At 23.3% G+C, this 19,992-nt stretch overlaps 1 protein-coding gene across 1 annotated transcript in view; it reads left to right on the forward strand.

Moving 5' to 3' along the window:
* Window positions 1-19,992, forward strand: part of LOC129617007 (ras GTPase-activating protein raskol-like) — a 141,141-nt gene that overhangs the window by 88,301 nt on the left and 32,848 nt on the right. Inside the window, exon 5 of the mRNA XM_055532468.1 lies at window positions 10,456-10,527. Within this exon, the coding sequence (XP_055388443.1) occupies window positions 10,456-10,527 (72 nt within the window). The remainder of the gene's footprint in view (window positions 1-10,455; window positions 10,528-19,992) is intronic.

The following is a 19,992-nucleotide window of genomic DNA, read 5'->3' on the forward strand; positions in this document are numbered from 1 at the left end:
AGAATAATTTTATAATTTTTAGTTATTTTAGAATTGTAAATTGCCTGAATGCATAACAGTTAAGACAATACAACGAGTTAAGTAGTTAAGTAATTACACCTCCTAAAAATATGAAACGGGGTGTTTTTTAACTTAATTGCCAAAACCATTCCACGTTCACAGTACAGTAATTGTGCACAGTTTAATTTAAAAATTGTTAATTTTGAGTTGTGTTGTTGTGCCAACTGCCAACACTTACTGTATTACTGCATTTTGAAGTCATATTTTTTAAATTCTTCGATTATTTTAGATGTTTTGGTTGGTATATGAACGTCATTTCAGTATTACTTCTAATCTACAACGACTGATTACATAAGACTTAATTCTTCTGTTTTGATTTTGAAGTAATCGATAAGGGCGACTGTGTTGATCGTAATTTCATCTGAAGGTAATAAAATAGATATTCCACAAAGACTATTTGTTATCAATAGAAATTTTCATTCAATTAAACTAAATTGTAATTAAATTTATTTAAAAATAATTTTATACTATGATTGAAAAGCAGAACATGGGTATTTAAGTAACATAATAATTAGTTGTATGTTGCACACGAACTATTTTTACTATTTCAACAATTTCAATATCTCAATTCCCGGCTCATTTAAAGACCTAGAAACAATCAATATTTTCTTATGTAAAAAATAAACGTTTACAGCTCTTATAAAAAGCATCTATTAACTTCAAAATATATTTGAAAAAAAATTTAGAATTATAAGTACCTATACATCTAATAAAACTTTTACTATATTATACTAAAAACATAGACATTCCAAGGTTAAATTTATTTATTCAAAATTCCACTTGAAAATTTTTAAGTAATATTATGGAGAAAACTAAAAAATTTGATTATCATCATTAATATGTGATCAATTTTTATTACTTACATTACTATATTCAGCTTATATACATATAATATATATATCTATATGTAGTCAAAGCTATGTATATGCATAAATAACAGTCATTTATGGAATAACATAATTTTTTCAATGCTGTAAATTAATAGAATTAGGTAATTTCCGAAAACCTTTTAAAACGAAAAAAAAAAATATAAAATTAAAACTATAACAATACGTTATGGTTAAATCTATAAAAAGTTAATATACGAGTAATATAGATTTACGATAAATGATATCGTAAATAAAAATAATTTTTGTTATATGTATAGTGTATAATAAATTGCCTTTTAAAAATTTGTTGGTAGCAAATGGAAATTAGAAAATGAAACTATTATTGTTAATAAAGAGTCATAATATTTACCATAAAGAGAAAAACTTTTAAAATTCTTTGATTGTTAACAATAACATATTAATGACGTAGCAATAACGTATTAGTATAACATTATACATATACACAAATTTTCAGATCTTCGAATTTCAACTACAATTATGTTGAAAAAAAAAATTTTTCTTGAGTCTATAAGGTTTGTTCGTTCCCTCTTTTTAGAATTATTTTCTAAATTTGCTAAAATCGTTTCTACATCTACTACATGGAAACTAAAATATTGTTAAAACGGTATTATTCATAACTCGCATAAAAGTGCTTTCAGCGGTGTATCAAATGAATATTTATGGGAGGTTTTGAAAACAAAGGAGCTTAGCAGATTCAGACTCATATAACTTTCTTCAAAATTTTAAGCACTTCTTCAACGACTCATATATTCATATAATTTGCATGTGACAGAATAATATATGAAATATTCATATTTTTTTGCACTGACAAATTCAATAGAAATAAAACTGTTATATAAACTCAAAATAAAACTGTTATACTCATTAAAATTTTGGTTTTTTCATTTTAAATTTTGTTCGATTATATGGTAATAGATATTCTGTCCACCCTAATGTATCAATAAATAAGATTAAATAATAATTACTTATATAACAATTTTTATTTGTCGAATTCTACAGTATTTTAATAATTACTAATATATTATCATATACATGTATATATAACAGAAATAAATTTATTTTTGAACAATTATAATATAACATTTCTATATGTTAACAACAAAGGATATTATTATTGTATTACAATATCGTATAATGTTATACAAATATTGTATTAGTACCTATCATAAAGCTAAATCAATATTGTTAATGTGTAGGATTTTTAAAAATTTATCATTAAGGGGGGCATAATAATGTTATTAAGGTAAAATATTTTATACCAACAATAATAATTTGTATTTAATATTCATTAAGCAGTTATTTTTGTAATCTTATAATATTTATGTTATTGTATTGTGTATTTTATTATATACGTAAAAATATAAAAGTATGAAAAGAAGAAAAATCACATTGTTCGATAAAATCATAAAATTTGAATTCTTTTCAAGTATTTGAAATCTTAATTACATTATAAACCATTCAGGCTCAAATATATACACAAATATGTGTACTGACCTTAGTCATACAAGTTCACATATAGACAAACTATTTTAAATAAAAATTTTAAAAGTTCTCTTTTCTTAATATTAAAGCATTCTCTCAATGGAAGGCGCAGTATTCGTTTTATGCTCATTTCATAATTTTTAATATGGTCACATTTTTATTTGAATTATTTAACAAATTTCTTTTTATTGAAAAAATGCCACATTATGAAGATTCATAATGAAACACACACACAATTTCATACTAATATAACTTTGATCTTTTTTTTTTTGAAATATTGATTAGTATAACAGTTTATATAGAAAAAAAAAATATTTTTTTTTCTAATCCAACAGCGGGAAATCATCTACAAATTTTTATTCATTGTCATTTCAATATTTTTTTTTCCATTCTTAAATAATTCCACTAAATTGAAAATTTATTTTGTATCGGTTTTAAAAAACTTTTCCTTTAATTTACAAAAAAAAAAAAAAAATTTATAAAGTTGTACGCATAATATCATAACCTACCGCGGTTTAATTGAATTTTATTTTCTTCTTCCTTCTCTCATATATTGTTGTAAAACAAACATGATCATCATTAAAAATTTTCATTTTTCCAAGATCTTTGAAATTTTTAACGCAGGGCGACAACGACAAAACAATCATAATATAATCCATATATATATATATATATATATGTGTATTGCAGAGGGAATACCGCAATAATCAAATAAAAGTAAAAGATTTTTTTTAATAACAAAATGTTAATGTTTTGTTTCGCTGCCACACGTTTCCGGTTGTTAAATTTCAAAATTTACAGTCGAATTTAGAAAAAATGGAATGCTAATTGTGATTACAGGGGTATTTAATTTATCTAGCTTGAGGTTAGAGTATAATTTTGAATTTGAATCTTATATCATCGTTTAAGAATAAATCGAAAATAATTTACTACAAACAAAAATTAATTCTGTTAAATTTTATAAAAACCCAATATTCCTAATTAAATTTTTTAATATAACAAATTAAAAATTTTAAAAATGAGGCAAAAATATGATTAATTGGTTTTCGGAAATTTTGTCAGAATTATTTTCTGATTAGAGATGGCTCAAAAACTATTTTCATTAGCAGGGCTTTTCCTCTCTTTAACCAAGCTCATTTCTCAAGATTCAACTGTATATAATAAATTTTGTATTATACAATGTAAGTTGTACTCGGTGATATATACGTATGCTTCATTTATAATCAAATCATCTCATCATTTAATTTAAAAATTAAAATACACAATAACATAAGACAGAAACGTTTTTTAAGAAGATTCACACTTTCAGCATGACGACAGTGTCTTCTTCACGCCCTTTTCACATATACATATGGTATTATATTATTTTTTTTATTTACCCATTCTATATACATATATATCACGTCACTTAAATAAAAGTTGTATTAATTAAAAAAAATTGGTTTTGTGAAAACAGCTAAAAATTGAAATACTAAACCTATACTGTGGTATAATTTTCACATGTAATTGATGAATTATCAAAATATTTAATTTTGATACCTGAAAAATCATATTTTTAGAGTTAATTCATTTTTGTGCCAGGGGTTCTGTGATATATAAAAGTTTTATTTTAAAAATTTTCTAAATTGGTCTTAATTTTTAATTGAAAGAATATTCGATTGGGAAAAAAAATTTTTGTTTTTTTTTTTAAGTGAAAAGAAAGAAAGCAATTTTTTATGGCCCTTGTTTCTTAAATTTTTGTTGTTTCCTGCTTTTTATTGATTGATATAAGATATTAATATTACCAATATTAAAAATATTAATATTTTATTTTATAAATCTATATCATGGAATGACACAAACGCACATATCACACAAAATTTTAATATTTCTTATGATTGCTGTATAACACTTTTGAAAAATTTTGAAAAGGAAAGAGAGCAAAACAATTTCTCTTTGTTTACATTTAATTTTTTGTTTCTTCATTCTATCAAGAATTTAAATAAAAATTGAATTTCTGACACAAAAAAAACAATATTAAAAGAAAAATTTATTTTATCCAACAAAGTTTAAGTATAACATGGGGAGCAATATACTGTTTTAAAGCATCACAATATCTTTTTTATTGTATGGAAAAAAAAAGAAACAAAAACAATAATAAAGATTCGATCAAAAATTGAATGATGATGTCTGAATCTTAAAATAGAATCAATAAATATTTATATTAGTACCTAATACAAATATTTTACACTTACACGTACACATGTACATATATTAAAAAACCAGAGATGCCAACTTACAATAAAATTTCATTATTGAACACTTACGCTGTAGGTCTCGGACACAATTCCCGATCAGATCACTATAATAAAATTATATTCAGTATTATACAGGTTAATATACAATATTTATAAAATAAGAAATTAATATAAAAGTAATTTTCATATATCAATAATACGTATATTAAACCAAAAACAACTAACTGTAAATATTAATAATCTTAAATATTTAATATAAAGAAAAAACTACGCAGGCTAGCTAAAACCCAATGACGCAATGAAATTGCGGCATGATCTAACAAATACTACATTCCTTAGGAGTAAAGAAAAATTCTATTTTAAAATTTTTAGAAACTTTTGCCTAACAAAGCAAAATATTTTGTAAAATGATTGTTATAAATGAAATTCAATAAAATATTTTGATAATTTTTAAAGAATATTTGCTGACGTTTGAGTGTCTATATCAAGTGAACGTTTATGGTTGGGAACACAAAATTTACAAAAACTGTTATGACAATAATAATTAATTAATCACAGTTATGAGAATTCAAAATTTACTGTTATGCCACTTTACTATTGGTTATTGCGGTACAATGTAATCTTAGCCATTTTTTAATCAATTAAAATTAAACTTTTGTTGTAGGCAACCCTAATAAAATATTTTTTGCATTAGCATACAAATAAAAGAATAATTTTGTGTGTATAGATAAATGTAAATTTCCTATGTATGATATAAAAATTTATATGTTGATATTAATTGTTGTATAAAACTTTATACATATATTGTAATATGCCCACATATTGTGCTTATATGTACAGTATGTATGTATGTGTATATATTATAAATTTTCTAATTATTGTGAAAATAATAAATTAGAATAATTTTCAATTACAGTGTGTCTAAAAGTAATTTTATTTTTCATTATTATACCCTGCACTTCGTGAAGGGTATATTAACTTTGGTATGGAGTTTGTAACTACTTGAAGGAGTCATCTGCGGTATGGACATATATATATATTCTTGCTCAGCGTAAAATTCTGCGTCGATTTAGACATGTCCGTCTGTCCGTCCGTCCGTCCGTCCGTCCGTCCGTCCGTCCGTCCGTCCGTCCGTCCGTCCGTCCGTCCGTCCGATCGCACGATAACTCAAAAACGAATAATGCAATCGACACCAAACTTTCACAAGTTTTTTCTTTTGTGCCAAGGACGAGCCCTATTGTTATTGGACTAATTCGCACAACGGGTTCGGGTAGCTGCCATACAACTCAAAGAGTTTATTTCAAATATTTCAAAAACTAATAAAGCTATAAATATAAAATTTTGTACACATGTGTCCAATTATATTCTACACATGCTCTTGAAATTATAATGGGATAGCTGCACCGGTTCGGGTGGCTGCCATACAACTCCAACAGCAAATTTTTTATATTCGGCAAAATAATAAAGTCAGATTAATGAAACTTGGCAGTCATATGTCCAATTATAGGTCAAATATACTTCTGAAGTTTTAGAGGAATTGCTTTACAGGTTCGGGTACCTGCCATACAACTCCAGAAGCTAATTTTAAATATTTGGGAAAATAATAAAGTCAGATTCATGAAACTTGGCAGTTGGATGTCCGATTATAGATCAGATATATTTGTGAAGTTTTAGAGGAATTGCTTGACAGGTTCGGGTATCTGCCATACAACTCCAGAAGCTAATTTTAAATATTTGGAAAAATAATAAAGTCAGATTCATGAAACTTGGCAGTTTTGTGTCGAGTTATAGATCAGATATATTTCTGAAGTTTTAGTGGAATTGCTTGACAGGTTCGAGTAGCTTCCATACAAGTCTAAAAGCTTATTCTAAATTTTTGGAAAAATAATAAAGTCAGATTCATGAAACTTGGCAATTGTGTGTCCGATTATAGATCAGATATATTTGTGAAGTTTTGATGGAATTGTTTGACAGGTTCAGGTACTTGCCATACAACTCCAGAAGCTAATTTTAAATATTTGGGAAAATAATAAAGTCAGATTCATGAAACTTGGCAGTCGGATGTCCAATTATAGGTCAGACATATCCGTGAAGTTTCTATAGAATGACTTCACAGGTTCGAGTAATTGCTACACAATAACGCAAGGTGCAGGGTATAATTCAATCGGTTTATACCGACTGAAACGTTTTTACTTGTTTTTATATATTTTCTGTTTTTGCCTTTCCCAATTTGTATACTAATTATTTTTGCTTTTTTTTTTGTTCTACACAGGGGGGCCTTTTTTCACAATTAATATTTTTTTGCCTTAAAAATATACAATTATACATGCTAAAAGAATTATATATGTATGTACTTTGTATATAAATTTTAAATATTTCATCATGACTTTTCGAATAATAATTATAATTGCTATTATTTTTGTTATATTATATTATTTTTTTTGGGATAATTTGTTTTCTATATTTCCAAAATTCTTTAATTTATTTGCGTTTACAAAATTTCAATTTCATGAATTCGTAAATATTTTGATTGAAAATATTGTAGAATTTATATTTGCTAGTTTTATAAATTATATTTATACATTTAAAATGTGTTATATATACACCCATGTATGTATGCACATATAATTATTATTGTTAAGTATAATATAAAAATTTATTTATAGAATATAATTAGTAATAATGTTAATATTACAGACATTTAATTTCTAGCTTCAAGTTTCCAATTAATTGTACATAAATTTAATATCGAACACGATATATAAACATAATATTTACACATTTAAACAAAATGTATGTAAATGTAATGTAATTGGAATTGATTTAGAATTTTTTTTTTTTTATAATTCTTATTTCCCCCCTACGGATTATTTAATTAAGGTTGACATTTAAAGTAATTAAATGTAAATTTTTTTACATTATAATTTCGTAATTTTTATATGCTATTTCTGATTCTTATAACAATACTAATAAGTAATTGTTAACATTTACATAACAGAAGGCAAGTCACGTCAAAAATAATTAGTTTTTGAAGAAAAATATGCAGAATTTTACAATTTTATTCATTTTATTATTTATTTAAAATTGTTTTACATTTAAAATGGTATAGAAAATGTAAAAATTTGCAATATATGTAGTATATATATTTATTGGTACAACAACTACCGATAATTTTTTAATAAAGGAAGAAGTTGTCAATATTGTCAACGTTACACACACACACAAAAATCAATTTTAATATATTATAATTAAAGACAATAATTAAAGACGATGAATCTATATACAATGCAATCTATAGTTTTCGTAAAACAAAGAGTCGTAGAAATCAAAACCGGAATGCTATTACTAAAGAAGCTTTTCGCTTAGTAGACAACCAAAAGTAGTATAACACTATTATTAAATATATAACACTATAGAGACTTTCGTACACAGAAAAAAATGAATTAGGTTTTTCAACTAATCGTAATTAGCTGGTTTCAAATTAGGTGTTTTATATAAACAATTAGAAGTATTGACAACTTCTTTAGCTGTTTTAAAATTCACTATTAGCTGGCTCAACTAGTTGGAATTTGTTGAATGCAATATTAAAAAGATTAGGTGATTTGTCCACTCATTTAAATGTATTATCTAAAATAAATAGTTGAAAAAGTTCAACTAATTTAATTAGATATTTCATCTAAACATTTAGTTATTTTAGAAAAGAAAACAAAAAAATAAGTTTACAGTTTTTATGTAAATTCCTAACCAATGACTACATTTTTAAATATTTTGACTACAACTTTAGTTGATTCAGCTATTTCATTTTATTGCAAAAAATTGACTAAAACATTAGTTCAACCACTGAAAACATTGGTTGAGTTATCAAAAGATCAAATGTTTTACTTAGAAATAAATACCGTTACTTTTTTCTTCAATGACTACTTTTCTAGATATTTTAACTATTACCTTAGTTAATTCAGCCACTTTATTTTACTCAAAAAATAATTAACTAAAACACTAGTTGAAATATCGAAAAAATTAGCTAAATTTAGAAAAAAACACTTGTTTTATCAAGAAAAAATTCAAAATACCGCTACTTTTTTTGTATTCTAATTTTTGAAGTTTTTGAACAGAAATTAGTACATGTTGAATATTTGCGTAGTAAATAACCATAGTTTTATTATTGTAAAATAAATTTTTCGTGTTTGAAATTAACTTAAAAATAATTATGATTATTAAAAAAAAAAAATAAAAATAATATTCAAAAAATTTACATATTGGACTAAATAAAAAAAGTGATAATCGTGTTAAGAGTAGTAAAAACAGCTTCTTACTTTCGAAGATATAGTTCTAATATGATGTAGAAGTTTTGAAAAGTCAATCATTACATTTGCAGCCTGAAGGTAATTTTAATTTTATATTAAATTTTATAATAATTATTATAACTTTAATATTAATTTCAAGTTTTAATTCCCAGTTTAAGAAAAAGGAGACTGAAACTTAAAGCAATGTAATTTGGTTCAAAAATAATATTAATCATGAATAAATCGTAATTAAAAAGTGGAACTTGACTTTTGATATACGCAGAAAAGACCTTTTAACACTAAGAAATTGGAAAGAAATTTTTAATAACACAATTTTGAAGCTTTGGTAAGTTTTTATATTTTTTTAAAATGATATTAAAATTTATAAAATATTTTAAGCACACATCGTTCATCAAATTACAACTCAATGTTATAAAGGAGGAATATTAACTTGTCCAAAAATACAAAATCATTGTTGTTGAATATTACTTAGAAGAACTTTCGTGTTTTTAAATTTAACATAATGTGACATTAACTGAAAAAATATTGGATAAAATAAAATTAAACGAAACAAAACTTAATTTTTAATTTATAGTACCTTTTTATTTTCAGGATTAAACCTAAATAAATTTAGAAACGAGCCTAATTTATTTAGATACTTTTTCTAATATAATAGGTAAAAATCCTATTATAATTAACTAAAAAATAGTTATATTTTCTATTCTCTTACTAAATAATTAGGTATATTATCTATTGTTGAGAATATTTTTTAACTATTTATTTAGGTGAAATTCCTATTTCTATAGTTAAATTTTAAAAAGGTTTTAAAATAAATCAACTAAATGATTAGGTGAACCGACTATTTGCTTAGTTCTAATCCACCTAAATTTTTAGGTATTTTAGCTAATATTGTAGATAAATCAGCAAATTTATTTGGTTAATTTTCCTAATTATTAAAAAGTAAATTCAGCTAATTTAAATTAGGCAATGTAGCTAAATAGTTTAGGAGGCTGAAAATCAAGCATTTCATTAGGTGATTTATACTATTGTTTTAGCTAAATGTTCTACTCTTTTTTTTCTGTGTAAGATAAGTCATGTTTTAGAGACTAAACTATAAAAGAAACGCTCAATTATCAATCAAAAACAATTAATTACAAACGTATATTATTATTTTTTTTATAAATCATCACAGGTTTTCTAATTCCGTAAGGCAATATACATGTTTACATATATTTGAGTTGGCAATATAAGTAGAATTAAAATCATAATTAATTAATATTTATTTTTTATAGTTATAATTTATAATTCAATATTCCCACATATTAATAATTATACATTATTATTTCTTAATATTTTCTTAATATTTAAATTTAAGAATTGCCGTTCTTTCCATTTTTATAACATATTAATTATTTTCAACAATTTATATACATTATTAATATATTTAAATAACATAAAAAATTTACATATTTTTATTTTCTTTTTTTTTTTTGAATATTTCAGGTGAGTCAAAATCAAAAACATTACCTCGAATACATTTCGATTCAAGTATTAATGATAAAAGTGATAATGAAGGTAAAAATCTAAAAATATTATTTTATTTTATTTTACATAATTTATAATTTAAATAATATTATGCATGTTTTGCAATATATAGCGGTTCTATTATATAACACAATAAATTATAAAACTTTTATAATATGTTTATGAATTTTAGAGGCGTAAATGAGAAAATACATTCTGAAGTGAAGAAATTTATTGCACAAAATATACGAGTATGTATTGAAATAAATAACAATAATATTATAACTGTTACTTACGTTCCCTTTTGATGATATATATCGAAACGTATAACAATTTTAAGTATAACAGTTTTAAGTATAACAGTTTTAAGTATAACAGTTTAAGTATAAATAAATTGAAAATTGTAGTTTTATTCCAACAGTTGGAATTCAAACAGTTTGGTTTATATTTATATTGTTATACGGAAACTATATATCAAATTCTAGTCTATAATCAAATGCTAGTATTTACTTCTGTATAACAGAATTTCCAAATAAAACCGTAGTTTATTTATATTCTAGTCTAAATGAAGTGTAATTTGAAATGTTATAATTTATACCTTTATAAAGAACGCAAGATTACATTAACTATACTCGCTTATATATTGATCGGTATTGTTGTCGTATTATGAATAGTATACAAAAATTATGTGTAATACAATTTGAAAAATAATCAACTAGAGTAAACTGACAACACTATTCCCTGTTAATTTTTTTTATTTGAATCTTCAAATCTTTGATTTTCTTTTATCTTTTAATTTATTGATTTGTGCTTTTTTTTTTAAAGTTATACAATATTTTTTTTATAATAAATAAATCGATTATTTTGAAAGCATTTCAAAATGAAATTAAATAAACATTTACATAATTTTATATTATATTGGTAGATAAGTTTACATTCAAATGCAATTAAAAACAACGATAAGTAGTAAAATAATATTGAATAAAAAAAAATATTGGAAAAATTTAGAAAATAATATTAAAATTTTTGTTAATTTTATAACTTTATAATCACATTATATATAGAAGATGGCGCCATCTTTTATAAACAACTTTGTATTTAAAATTTTTTATGTTTTTAATCAAAAAATTTTCTATAAAAAAAAAACGTATTTAATTCTGATTATTTTAAATGGAATTTAAATAATTTTCTAAAAGTATTTAGATAATTTTTGTATTTTTTCTTCTTTTATATCTTTTATAAAATATTCAAAATATTTAAAAAGAAAAAGTTATTTATGAATGAAATTTTAAATGTTTTTTGATAACAAGCATTTTAATACTTTGATTTATTCAAAAAATAAATTTTTTTTTTTATCTTCATTAAAATATTTTAATATTTTATTAATTTACATATTTATACCAACACATGTATATATGTACATGCACCATTTTGTATTCAAATTAATTTAAAATTCATTGATACCAATTGATACCAATTATGTTAATATATAGTCAATACTGAAAATATACTCGTATTTTAAAATTTTTTATGTGTTAACACAATCAATTAACATTTTAAATTTCTAAATCAGTTATTAACCTTCCTTTAAAAATGTCAGCTGGAATTTAGAACAGTTTTAAAATGTTTTATAATATGTGTGTATGCATAAATGATGCGCTACATTTTCTTGCATAATACAAAAAATTGAATTGACTGAAGCTTGTATAAACTGAAATATAGCTATATACAGCTACCGGAGCTATATACAAAAATAAAACAGAAGAAATAATCGATTTTTGGGAAAATAAATTTATATGTGTATATTAGAATCGCTGGTCGATAGTAATCACTGGCCAATTCAATTAAAAATTTTATTTTTTTAAATTCTTCATAATTATTTAGTAGAATTTTTGTTTTTAAAGGTAATATTTTAAATTTTCTTTATAAATTATGCAAATGAGACATGTTTATCTCTAGATATACTAATGAGTTGAAGTTGATCCTATAATCTATACAGATCCTATAATCTATTCATAAATTCCCCTATAAAGCGAAAATCAAAAATTAAATTCAAGAGAAACAAAGTTTAATTACCTAGATAATTTTCAAATTTGAAATACAAAAAAAATTTTACCATTTTTTAAATTTTATTAAATATAAAATTGAATAACCTTTATAAATAGTGAAAGAAATTATAGAAAATCAAAAAAAAAAAAATATTCCTTGATCTTAACACTTTTTTTTCGAAAAATTCTTGACTTTCAAAAATAAAATGAAATGCTTATAAGATGAATTCATAAATAAAGAAAAAAAAACACAAGATTCCTGAAAAATTTTTTAATTTCATTTTAATTTTTTTTTTTTTTTGCATTTTATAATATTATGTATGTATGTATATGTATTTAGTTTTGACAAAAATAAAATCCGAAAAATTATTGCATTTTAAAATAACAAGAAAATTTATTAATGTCATTAAAATAAAATGTCAATTTATTTCAATAAATATAAATTATAAATTTTCTATAAAAATGTTAAAAAAAATACAGTCATTTTCCAGAAAAAATAATCACAGGTAATTTTTAACTGAAAAAGTTTTCAGTTCTACTTCAGAAATTTTCTTAAATCCTATAAAAAAAAATACGAGATATAATCATTATAAAGTAAATATTGAAATATCAAAAATTCCAAAAAGCAGTAATGGATTAAATCCCTCATATGAACAGCATTCAATATAATTTGACAAGAAAAAAAAAATTAACTGTGTATAAAGTACTGATATAAAATTAAAAGATTAAACGTTATAAATTTTCATTGTACTTTTTAAAATTCTAAGAAAATAGATATTCTTAATTAGTTCCACATGTTTCAAATGTTCCATACGCTATACAAAATTCTAAAAATTCACATTCCAGAAGGTCGAATTATTGTACAAGCTCCAAACAATTCACAAACTCTACATATTCCACAATTTCTACAAGTTCCATAAGCTCTACGTTCCACAAAAACAAAAAATTTCTGTACGTTCCATGAGCTCCAAACATTGCATTAAATCCACACGTTCCACAAATTCCAAACTTTCCACAATTTGTGGAACTTTCAAATTTAATATTCCAACTCAAATTAAAATTACTTAAAATTCAACTACAAACAGTTTTTTTTTTTTCAAATTAAATTTTACTATAGTGGCATATAATAAAAATAATTCTAATTAATATTGCCCGTACCCATTTAACAGAACGTTGGTGTAGGCATTAGAATACGTCACAATTTTTAAAGGTTTAAAAAAAACAAAAAATCGGATACACATTTTTTATAAAAATCAATTTGTTACAAATCTATTTTTGAATAAAAATTTTCTTTTATTATTTTTTAATTTATTTTTGAAAAATCTAATTTTAAAACAAAAAAAAAAATTTTTTTTTTTTTGATGAAAACTTATTTTTCGTTTGTTCTTATGTAAAATTGAAGAAAACAAAACTAAAGATGAGTGGGTGAAGTAAAAAAAATTTGAAATGATGAGCACGACAATGACGACGGCCGTCCGTTTATGATACAAAATTATAGTGTTTTCCTTGAAAATTTTTCAAAAAAAAAAATATATTTCAATTTTCAAGGTGAAATATTTATAATATTTTCTATGCTATCCAACTAATTGTAAATCACTTCATAAGTATACCTACAAAATGTGCTATATCAAATCTATTTACAAAATATCATACTGTCACAAGTCTGTTTACCGCATTCTCCACTTTCTGCGTCCATGTCTCATATTCTATTATTACACATTTTTTTTTTTTAATTTTTTTAATTTTTCAGCGAAAAATGTTTCTTTTTCATTAAATCACGTATGAATCTACTAATTTTAGTACCTATTTGTATCATCTTTAAAATGTCGAAATAAAAAAAGTATAGACGAAGAAAAAAAAAAAATTTAATTTTGTTTTTCTTTAATTGAAATTTATGTTGTGAGAAAAATAAGCGGTTTTTTTTTTTTTTTTGGTTTATGTTTGCAAGTTTTTCTTCGACATATTGTAATATAACCGTTAAATAGAAAAAAAAATGTTTTTTTTTTTGTAACACAATAGTCTATAGCTGTAAAATTTACGGTCTTTTTAAAAAAATTCACATAATATTCTATTCTTTGGCAATGATGACGATAGCATGATTTGATAAAAATGAAAATTTTGACTTTATTTTTATTTTGTTAAGACTTTAAAATGGCATATAATTTATTTTTCCTTATATAGTTGTATGTGACACCAGTAAACATTGCGTATCTGATTGTCCGTTTTTGATATTAAAAAAATTTTATCAGTAAACACAATGGTAATACAAATGTGTACGTACATTGCAATTGAGGAAGATATGTGATTTAGCGCTAATATTGAATATATATTAAAAATTTAATGGAACTATTGCCCAACATGCTTAGAAGTACAGCAATATTGATTGAAATTAAGAGTCAAATTCGAAAAAGAATCACACGAAACAAAATCGTAATCGAAGTAATAATGTTTGGTAAAAGTTGAGAAACATTAAAATTAACTCTGATTAAAAAAGAGAATTAACTCTGATTAAAAGAGAGAATTAACTCTGATTAAAAGAGAGAATTTTAATTGCAAAAAAGAGTTCAGGAAACTGCCTAAAAAGAAACCTAAATTTCACTATTATATGAAATTCTTAAATATTTCACCATAATACTAAATAAAACTTTTATATATTTTCGATTAAAATGAAAACAATATTCTAATTTGATTATAAAAATATGGCCCGTTCGTCGTCTGCCTGTCTATCCGTATGTCTGTTTTTACAAACCGACTCTCGAAATTTTTAAAATTTGAATTTTCGTCACCTTGTACATAATATTTCCGAAACTGCAAGCTTTTCCAAATTTTTATAAATGCAGAAAGCTAACAGGAAATGCTATGCCATCAGAAAATATAATTACTTTTCTTAAATCATTTGCTTAATTATTCAATTCAACCATTATGTTAACTCTCCTCTTTCAATTGTTTTTCTTGTCTGACCCCAAAATATATGCAATTTTTTTAAATATTTTGGTATATGAATAATTTAAATAATATGTATGAAATGTACTATAAAATCATTTGTTTCTCCCAACTTTATTTCAAATTTTTTTTTCGAAACAAATCAATACTTCTTTGTTTATCTTAAAGAAAGAGAGATGAAATTTTCCCCCAAATAAAAGAAACAATAAAATCGTTTTAAAGTGATCCACAAAAGTAACATCCATTAATTATTTTCTTATATGCTTTTCAACATTTCTATTTTATTGTTTTTCAATAGCTAATTTTAAATTTTCTATTTTAATAAAAATTTTGCAACCTAAATTTACAAAAATAAATTTAATTACGTAAGTAATTGGTTTTCACTTGATTGTATAAACATTCTACATATATTTGAAAATTGCGTATATAAAATTAATTTTTGCGAAATTTTGCAAATTCTCTCACCATTTTATTTTATAAAATTTAGATAAAATTAGTAACACTTTTTTTTTTAGATACAAAGGATTCCATTAAAATACACAGGTGTTTAAAAATATTTTGATGAATTTCCTTTATGTTGAGAAAATATTATGTCCATGCGTATATAAGTTTGTACGTGCGTATATGTACAATATAACGAATTATTTGGTCATTCCAATAATGTTATTAATTGAGGTTTTCTTATTAATAGTTCTCTAGACAGACGCACTGAATATATAAATTGGAATATTAAATGTAATAGATCCAGCCTTATCTACTACCATATTGTATTTCTTTTAATTTCTCATAATACTAATTTTATGTATAATAAATTCAGTGCCCTTGAAGGTGGTATGCAATTATTTCTAAAGCAATAACATCAAATATTAATTTAATTTAAAAAATTTTTTTTTATATATGGCATATAATTTATTTTTAATGCTTTATTAAAAGTGTGGAAAAACTACCAAACAATTATTGGAAAAATCGAAACTTTTGCGGATGCTTGAAAAAACATGTTTGAAACATTAATCAAACCTCATTAAGATTGACATCGAACTGGTTAAAATTTCTGTTTTTATTCAAATTGTCTAATTGTATTAAATTTTTGTTTACGGCGTTTAAAATTCAAAATTTTTAAAATTTTTTAATTTGTTTATTAAATTAAAATTGTGTAATTTTAATTTTTCCTTATATACAGGGTGATTCAGAAAGGTATACAACAACATATACCATTGGTTAGAGGGTCGAAAATGGGTAAAACTTTTGTTCGGGAGTAGGTGCGAAATCTCAAGGGTTTTCGAGATACAGGGATTTTAACGAATTTTCACGAAATTTCTAGTTATCTAAGCTTTTTTGATTATAACTTCCGTTCCGAAAAATATAGGGGCTTCCAACAAACAGTTTCTGCAAGGTCTTGTGAAGGGCTTAAAATAAACACATCTTGAATCACCCTGTATAATTAAAATTTTATGTAAATATTTTATAAAGATAAAATTATTCATTCTACTCAATTTTATTTTACAAAATTAATTCGATAATTTTGTCTTGGATCTTCTTACGTATCATATAATTTTAAACCAGAATAATTAACAACAATGCCAATACAAATTATTTTTATCATATAAAATATAATTTCACTCTGTTAGATCCATTAATTCTCATTATTGGAACATATACTTATAAAGTTCAAAATTAGACAAATTTACCATTTAAAATATTTTCACTTTCACTTTTTATATGATTTCATTTTACAAATTGTTATCAATAATTTAAGTATGAAAAATATTTTTTCACTAATATTATACGGTTTTCACATATTTAATAATTTTATAATAAAAAAAAAATTTACTAAATTATGATATCGATAATAAATTTTCTATTTTCAAGCATTAATTTTAATTATTTTATCACACTTTTATTATACGAGTACAACTTCATTATTAACTTCCGCTCTTTTCACCTCCTTATTACATACATAGTATATAAAAAAAAATTCATTTTGGAGTCAAAACCATCATATCAATTTGTAAAAAAAAAAAAAAATTACTAAAATATTTTTCCGTCTTCTATTTTATTTACCAGTTATACATATAACAATTTAAAAAAAAACAAAAAAACAAATTGAAAAAAGTGTAGTAGGCCCACTAAAATTCATAAATATTTGTTGCACATTTTTAAAACGCTGTTCCAAAAAACAAAAAATAAAAACGAAAAAAAACGAAACAATCGTAAAGTAAAACAATCGGCTTCCAGATTAGGTCATGTCATGCATGCTAGTCAGCACTATGTTGTGCATTTTTATAATATTTTTACTATATTATGGTGGAAAACATATTTGTGTATAACAAAACCTGCATTTATCATGTATGAAAAGCGGAACTACCGCTGGTAGACTTTTTTCTATTTTTTGTTTTGTGTCTCCCTTTTGCATTTTTATATCTTCCTCTTTTACTTTTGTATTTACAATATTTTTTTTTGTTTTATTAATTAATTAATTTTTTAAGTAGAGAAACAAAAAAAAACAATTGTGTATGTTTTTTTTTGTAATTTATTTGCATTTATAAACAAAAAAAAAATTCAGTCACCATTAAAATTCTATTGAAATTGATTGCAGTTAATTTCTCAGCGGAACAGAAATGAGTTAGAAAAGAAGAAAAAAATAAAAAAAAAATAATTAGCACTCATGTCACGATATTCTCATACATATATACCCACATACGGCTACACATTAACATATGTGCATATATATACCTACATTATGATGATAATAATTTTACAGGGTGCAATTTTAAACTGATGATTTTTCTTAAAATTATAATTCATATTAAAAATCACATAACTTACTTGTTTTCGGTTTGGTTGTGCTTTAATTGATGTCAAATCTCTAAAACAACTTTCTAAAATTAGTCAATAATTTTGGGTAGAGGGCGTGATTTTGTTGTTAAATAAGATTCGGCGCCCAAACGATAATTTGCAGCGCAATCATCTGTATACCAATTTGCAGTTTTTCGAAAAATTTTTGAGGTATAGATCCGAAAAATGCACCAAAGCCTGTACTTTAATTGAATCAATACGAAACTTTGCGATCCAAGTAAAAGTGCTTTCATACAGCCAAAATTTGTGTGTCCGATTTTTGAATGTATATTACGCGACCCTCCCAGGGCTTTACTTTTGAACCATTTTAAAAATATATATTTTATATGATTAAAGTGATATAAGTAGTTCATAACTTATCATTTATCCGAAATTCGAATATAACGATAAAAATTTATTACTGAATAATAGACACCCGGTAATAGAAAACTAAATTAATGACTAAATATACACTAACAAATAATCATTTTTTGCTCTACAAGAAAAAGAAAAATATAATCATTATTATTATAATATTATAAAATTGTGACGTATTTTATAACTGACTTGCATATTTGCATGATAATAAAATATCATAGAAATAAAAGTGAAAAAAAAAAATGAATAAGAAAAATGTTGGACAGGTTGATTTCGTGAATTATCCATCCATGACGAATAAATTGGGTTCTACAACTTTGCTTGCATATTAAAATATTAGTTTTTTTTTTTTTTTTTTTTGTTTTCATTCAAGAAGTTCATTTTATATAGACTGTTATACAAAAAGTACAAATTGAAATGAACTCTTTTTTTTTTCTTCAAATATGCCGGTGCAGTTAAATTTTTTTTTTTTTTATTTGCACAAACCTAAAAAAAACAGTCAGTTAACATAGTTATAAAAATAGCATGTAACTATTAAAATAAGACTTAAAATTATAAAGAAGTTGTCTAGAACATTAAGAAGTAAATAAAATATTAAAACATTTTCTATTACAGAGATCACAATGAGAAGTCAATAAAATTGACATTCTCACGTATTAAGAATATAAGCCCTGAAGCAATGGAAATGCTTAATTAAACATAATGTTTACCTATACATATGTATATAAAATTCAAAAAGATCATTATTTTAGTATCTTGTTAATTAGCTCTTAACATCATTTAAATGTTTCACATTCGAGAGAGAGTCATATTTAAGTTGAAACAATATTAAGAAAAATAATGTTGTCGGAATCGAATATTATCTGAAAGTGCTAAGTTTAACCAATGGCATAAAAAGTATTAATCATCTCAGGCTGCAACTGTTTCTTCGAAAAATTGTGAAAATTTTTTTGTAAAACTAAAAATTTAAATTTTATAATAAAACTATTTAGTTTTACAGTCTATGGTAACAATTTATTGGTTTGGCATAAATAGGGTAAACTTACTCGTAATTTTTTATCGAAACTCAAATTGTAAATATATTTTAAAATTTCGAACTAATTTTAGTTCTTGGTTTTCGTGAAATCCAAAACAAAAAATATAAAAATGCAAGCATGGTCAAAAATTATGAAGCTATTCCTACCATTTTTGGTATGTACCATATATTTGTCGGATCACAAAAGCTTTTCATTACAGTTATTTTAAAATTATTACTTAAAAGTCACTAATTTTAATTCTAAAATTGGCAGGGTTACAATAAAATTTCTTGTGT

The sequence above is a fragment of the Condylostylus longicornis genome, unplaced genomic scaffold (genome assembly GCF_029603195.1).
Source record: "Condylostylus longicornis isolate FDR11 unplaced genomic scaffold, ASM2960319v2 ptg000006l, whole genome shotgun sequence".
In the NCBI taxonomy this organism is placed as follows: Eukaryota; Metazoa; Arthropoda; class Insecta; order Diptera; family Dolichopodidae; genus Condylostylus; species Condylostylus longicornis.